Raw genomic sequence first — 6,000 nt, 5'->3', positions numbered from 1 at the left:
GCCACTTGAACTATCTCATCCATATTAGTAACGATATTGCCGGCTTTGTCTTTTAGCTCATACATCTGATTCTTGCCTATTCCTAGTTTCTTCTTCACTGATTTTAGGCTTCCTCCGTTCCTGAGATCATGCTCAATTCTATCCATATTATACTTCGTTATGCCAGCTGTCTTACGCTTGTTGATTAACTTGGAAAGTTCTGAACGTTCTGAAGCCATAGGGTTAGAGGCTTTCATAAATTAGCATTTCTTAATCAGATCTTTCGTATTCTGCGATAGCTTACCGGTATCCTGTCTCACGAAGTTACTACCGACTTTTATTGCATACTCCTTAATGATACCCATAAACTTGTCATCCATTGCTTCCACATTAAGGTCCTCTTACTGAGTTAAAGCCAAATACCTATTCTGTAGCTTGATCCAGAATTCCTCTATCTTTCCTCTTATCGCTAACTCATTGATCGACTTCTGTATCAGTTCTGTACCAGCCCTTTGTCAGTACCCAGGGATGCATAAAGCATAAATGGAAGCGCAAGTGAAGAAGCCCACTAATAAACAGTGTATTTGGTAGGCTGGGAATTGTTGCGTTTAGCAAACTATATATCGTAATACATGCAAACAAATAGCTTATTCGAAGGGAGAGTGAATGGTACGAAATATTCTTGTTTGGATATTCGGATAACCAGTTACATAAATCGGATATCCGGTCTAGTTATAAATCCAAATAACCGGTTTTTAAGACAGCAGTTACTTCCCCTCCGGTTAAACAGGAGGCCACATACCCAGTTAGCGATGTCTGCGTGGCAAGACAGCAGCCTAGGGGCCCAAGGCGACTCCACTCCCAGTTTTTATTGTGCGACGTTGGCTGACGTCTGGCCAAAGTGGGTGAAGACACTGAGAAAGTGATCGCTTTAAAAGCAGGGCAGGGATAAGGTTTTCAAGGTAAATTTACAAGATGAAGTAGAGATGGGCAGAATCGTAGATTGCGTTAGACGTTGCGAAACGTAATTAGCCGAGGAAGGCTAGGTAACTGTTGGCCACTCTTATTCAGAGAACGCCATTAGCAATCATTATCATGCCATCTTTTTCCTGGATGCAGCCAGAGACTTTGAAACCCAACTGCAGCTTGCAGTTTCAAGCAGTTGATGTAGCCCTAAAGTAGTCCAGTCGGCTGGCATTGGGCCAACAGGCATAGGACATTTTTCTTAAGTTGCGACACTGGTGCTGCACATCACGGACGCCATCTTTTGGCGATCAAAAGAGGGAGACTTGTGTAGCCAACGCAATCATCATTCTTTATTATTTGAAATAGCTCTTATAAATAGGCCATTGCTATACACAAGTTATACAGCATTAGCCAATGCTTTTAAAAAGCAACACCATCTTTACATTAAAGTGTGTTACAGTCACAAGACCGCACAAGCAAAGGTACAGTGGCAACTGGCTAAAAACTGCATTGACTTAACTGCCAACACTTTTCATGGTTTTAGTCTCCTGTGCCCTAACCTCGCACACAGGAAATGCTGTGCTTCAGAGGTTTTGTGTGCAAACAGAGAAAGGATGAGATGACAAATTTGCTCCGGACAAGACTCCAATTTGTTATGGATGAGGCTGCAATTTGCTTGCACCAACCAAGAAAAAAACGCTTTCACTTGGGCAAGCTGCAGGTCGGTGAAATGAAATTTGCCACTATTAGGCTTTTGTCAAGTGCTAAGAGGCTTTCAGCACACAATGTCCATTCAAAGAGCTTTGTAAAAACCACAGAACACTTGCACACACACATAGAAGGTCTGAGGGGGGTATTCTACACAGGGAAAAGAGGCTCGTTTTTCTTCAGAGCAAATCAGTCTGCCATGGGCACTGTACATTATGAGGTCTCGTATTTGCATACTAAAAAGCAGGCTAACGAGCAGTCTGTTTAGCCAGCGGACGAGGTGATAAATAAAAACTATTTTGCCTTTAAAACTGCCTAAGAGAAATTGCTCAGTCACTGTACTTGCAAAGCACGGTCCAGAAGTGCATGTCCGCTACTGCGCAAGTGGTGCAGCAATTAGTTCAAAGTCGCACATCCACAGCTGCATAGAAGCACATCCACGAAGTTGCACACCCAGTCACGAAGGTTCCCTTTTTTTTTTTTCTTTCCAGTTCACCAAGCAAGAGCTTCAAAAAAAAAAAAAAAAAATCTGGGAAGGCCTTTGCTTGACAATAGTGCAGTTCACAACACCATGGCAACACTCAGCGCACAGCGACGGTCATCCACACACAAGCCAGTTTGGAGTAGCACCTAGAATCCACGCACATGGGTCTCGGCATAATGAGCAGCCTGGCAAGATGCACCAGGCTTCGAAAGCAGGCGATGCGGCGGGTGAGCAGATAAAAAGGGTTGGCCAGGGAAGCAGCAGTGGTGTGGTTTCTTGCATGCTCCTCGACTTTACCAGCACATTCTCATCCAAGGAGGGATGAGTTGCTGTCAAGTCTGGTTGTCCGTACTGTTTCACGAAAAGAGCTGCTGCGCTGGACGGCACAATGGCTGCCAGTTTGGCAGCTGGCAACAGAAGTGGTGGAGGCATACACTTCAGACTAGATCCGCACTGTCCTCTCCACGGCGGAAGAGCCTCTCTCGTCACCATCTGGTAAAAATCGGAGATAGGAAGAAGAAGTGTTGACAAGGCTTACTGATGTGCACATCACTTACAACATCAAGTTAAAACTGTACATATTGCGGCTACAGACTTCACCTCCATGGTGTAGGGCAGAAGGCTGGGTACTCTAATCAGCTCTGCTTAATTTCACTGTTGCACAGTAGCCTATAGTAGAACCTTGGCAATGCAACCATGGTTGTTACAAATTTTGTGGTAATGCATACAACTACTGTAAAGTTTACAAAAAGTTGGAAATTTTCAGGTGACCAAAATGCTTTCTGTGCCATTGTGCACAGAACAAATCCATGAATCATGACTGTCAGCAGTAACATGGGGATGAGACCATGACACTGAGTTTCTTGCAGTTGCACTGAGAAGTTTACGGCAAGGCGAGACTGTTTGGTCCAAAATATCTATTTTCTGATTGAGTTCTTTCGACAGCGCACCTCTTTAGCTTTGAAAAAATATAATACATCTTGGTGTGAGCAACTTCAAAAACATTTAATTCATTTTAGTTGTGTCAACCAGAAATTGGGTATACCTAGTCGTCGAGTCTTGATTTCATATAAAGCTTTTATCAGACAAAGATAACCTGTTTGGCACAAGTTTTGGTTTTGAGTCTTTCTTTTTTCTATTCTATGTGTCTTACAGTGCATCCTAAGAGAAGTCTCTGTAGCTCTAGTACTTTCTTTTTATTTATTATTTGTTCATGGTGATGCGTGCTCTTCGGAGAGTGTGCCGTGTCTGTCAAGAACCTATTTCGTGCCTTTTACAGTGTTGTTGACAGAGAATGCAAAAACTGAAATTAATATGCAAGTTTTAAGGCGACGACTACAGTGCAAGCATGCTAAACCACCTGGTGTTCATGCCTGGACATCTTTATGTTTCCATGTGCTAGTGATGGACTCGTGGAGGAAAAAGAAAAGAAAACAAAAACGAGCTAAGACTGAAAGTTGAAGCAAAACAACAATGCAAGGACTGCAGAAAGAAAGAAAGGCTAGAGTAATGGTTACCACGAAGAAGCCTGCTATTTTGGGATGTTGGGAATAAATCAAGCACTCAGACGCCAGTTTATTTGAGTTTTTCTCAGAACGCGATTTTTGGACACTTTTGTACATTTTCTAAAAAACTGCTGGGTGTATACGAACTAAATTTGGTGAACTCTTGAGTTAGTGGCTTGTACAACATTGGAACTAAAATAAGTATGTGCAAGCTAATGCAAGTTTAGTAAGCATAAAAAGCCTCTCAGAGTGACACTTGCAGTATGTAAGAAAACCTTTTCTGCGTTAATTTTTTTCGTCATATCTAGTTTGAATTCCAATTATGTAGGATACCATTGTCCTTTTTGTAAAATTTGAAAGCTCTGCAACTGAAAGGTAACAAAAACAAGAACGGAAATAACTGAAATATGGTTTTTAATGACTGAGCTTTACAGGCAGCTGAACTATATAACTGATACTATGTGAAGAACTTAAAAAGCACAACCGTGCTCCCGACTCCTCCGAATGCAATTCTTCGATACCAGCTTTTAAAGCCTCGCCCCCAACTTGAGCTTTCGTGTGTAGTTGGCGTTTCACTTCACTCGATATAAACTGAGAGTGCCTTTTCTTGCAGTGAAAGACTTGGTGAAGTAGCCAGTTTGGTGGCTTCACACACACACAGCCAAGAATTTGCACGCCTGCTGTTGTGGCAGCACGATATATGTATAATACTTCAGGCAAGAACAATAGCGAAAATGTGTGGCCATTTCAAGTACCTGGGAATGTTTAGAGCTTAAGTGCACGCCTCTTAAGAATTATGTGCATGCCTGCTCACATGCAAAAGCACCATGCATCACATGCAAAAGCTTTCCCAACTTACCAACACGTGAAGATGTGCTAGTGAGTAAAGAAAAAAAGAGAATGCACAGGCCAAGGTCAAAATTCATCAGCCACTGTGTGCTAGCTTGCAATGGCTACAAGCATAAGAGAGATTCAGCACGGCGGAGACATGCTAGCACAGATGTGTACCCGAGTGTTGCATAATTTTGTCACCAGCGGTGCTGCTCTTGGATACAACACTGATCAACCTTAATCACTTTATCGGAGAAAAGAGATAAGCACCAACATAATGCCAGAAAGTGAGTGGAACACAGTATAAGACGAAATTACTGCCAGCATTGATGTTTGTGCTACATCTTGTGGTATTAGGCTGTACACCTGCGCTAGTATGTGAACACCAAGCGAAATCTCTTTTTGAGCTCTTTCGGCAGAAGCTTTAGCTCAGGCTTGGCACGCGAGATGCACTACTCTCATGAGGCCACTAACGAGTTTATTTGAACGCATTTGTTGCATTTAAGAAGAAAGGTTTAGGCCAATGACTATTGGGAGTAGAATTGTGATTTGTATCCTCCATTCGACACAAAAGAACACAAAGGTTAACAATTACACAACTCCCTGTGGCTGTCAGATTTCCGTAGAACTGAAATTTGTTCACAGGAAACAAATCTAACGTATTAGCTTACAGTTCAAGTGAAACTTGTACTTTGTTTACACAAGAATTGGAAATATGCATTCCCAAATAACCAGCATCTTTCAAGGCAAGTCATGCCATTTTTGTTTATTTTGTGTGTTTCAAGAATCGTGGTTCCTTTCCTTCTCGGAAGCGAGGTGTTATAAGTTCGATGTCAAATTTCTCTGCTTTCCTGGAAATCGCCAATAAGTGTATTAAAAAAATAATAAAAATATTTCAACGGGCTCTAGAATTTAACCTTCTTGAATGCAACAATTATACAATTCAAAAGTGTTCTAAAACACTCTCGTTTGGCCAGCGCTGAATTTTGCACGTGCCTCAACAGGGACACAGAGCTAAAAAGCCTCCTCCCATGAATAATGCACAAGACTGACAAGCAGAAGCAGAAGTGCAAGGCATGAAGCTAGCAATACTAGCAGCATGTTGACATTTGTCAAGAACAGCCACAGACTGCAAAAATACTGTGCAGCAAGAAGTCATTCCATGGCATTCTGGCTCCAATTCCTCCAGCTGCCTGATGACAGGAAAGCTGGGTGTTTCTGCAAATACTAGAGATTTGAAATGGCACAGTGGAGGTTTTTGTTGTTCACAAGTGCAAAAAGAGAGCTTTAGATCAGCTGTAAACTTATTACCACTTGTGAAATACTGGGTCACCAAAAAGGAGTAACGGCAGCAACGTTGGTTGCGACAGCTTGCTACGAAGATTTGTACCACAGAGCGCACAAAGGCAATACTGCATGGACTTAAGATATTCTACTTAAATGGAAACCAAAGGAAGATATTACGTTACGCTAGACTGAAAGATACAGCTTCTGTAATAATGAATTTTTTTCATTTATAACAGAAAC

General features: G+C 41.9%; 1 protein-coding gene across 3 annotated transcripts in view; it reads right to left on the bottom strand.

Moving 5' to 3' along the window:
- Positions 1–1,274: 1,274 nt before the first annotated feature.
- Positions 1,275–6,000, bottom strand: part of Atg9 (autophagy-related protein 9) — a 66,925-nt gene continuing 62,199 nt past the window's right edge. For 2 of the 3 annotated variants that reach the window (XM_075682519.1, XM_075682520.1), the window contains exons 19-20: positions 4,502–4,518; positions 1,275–2,629 (exon numbers count right to left, since the gene is read on the bottom strand). In XM_075682519.1, coding sequence (XP_075538634.1) covers positions 2,580–2,629; positions 4,502–4,518 — 67 coding nt within the window. In that variant the 3' untranslated portion in view covers positions 1,275–2,579. The remainder of the gene's footprint in view (positions 2,630–4,501; positions 4,519–6,000) is intronic. The other variant, XM_075682521.1, reaches the window with a different exon arrangement.

The sequence above is a fragment of the Dermacentor variabilis genome, chromosome 2, assembly GCF_050947875.1.
Source record: "Dermacentor variabilis isolate Ectoservices chromosome 2, ASM5094787v1, whole genome shotgun sequence".
Classification (NCBI taxonomy): Eukaryota; Metazoa; Arthropoda; class Arachnida; order Ixodida; family Ixodidae; genus Dermacentor; species Dermacentor variabilis.
The sequence above is the reverse complement of the archived record's forward strand: the minus strand, read 5'-3'. Positions and strand labels throughout refer to the sequence as shown.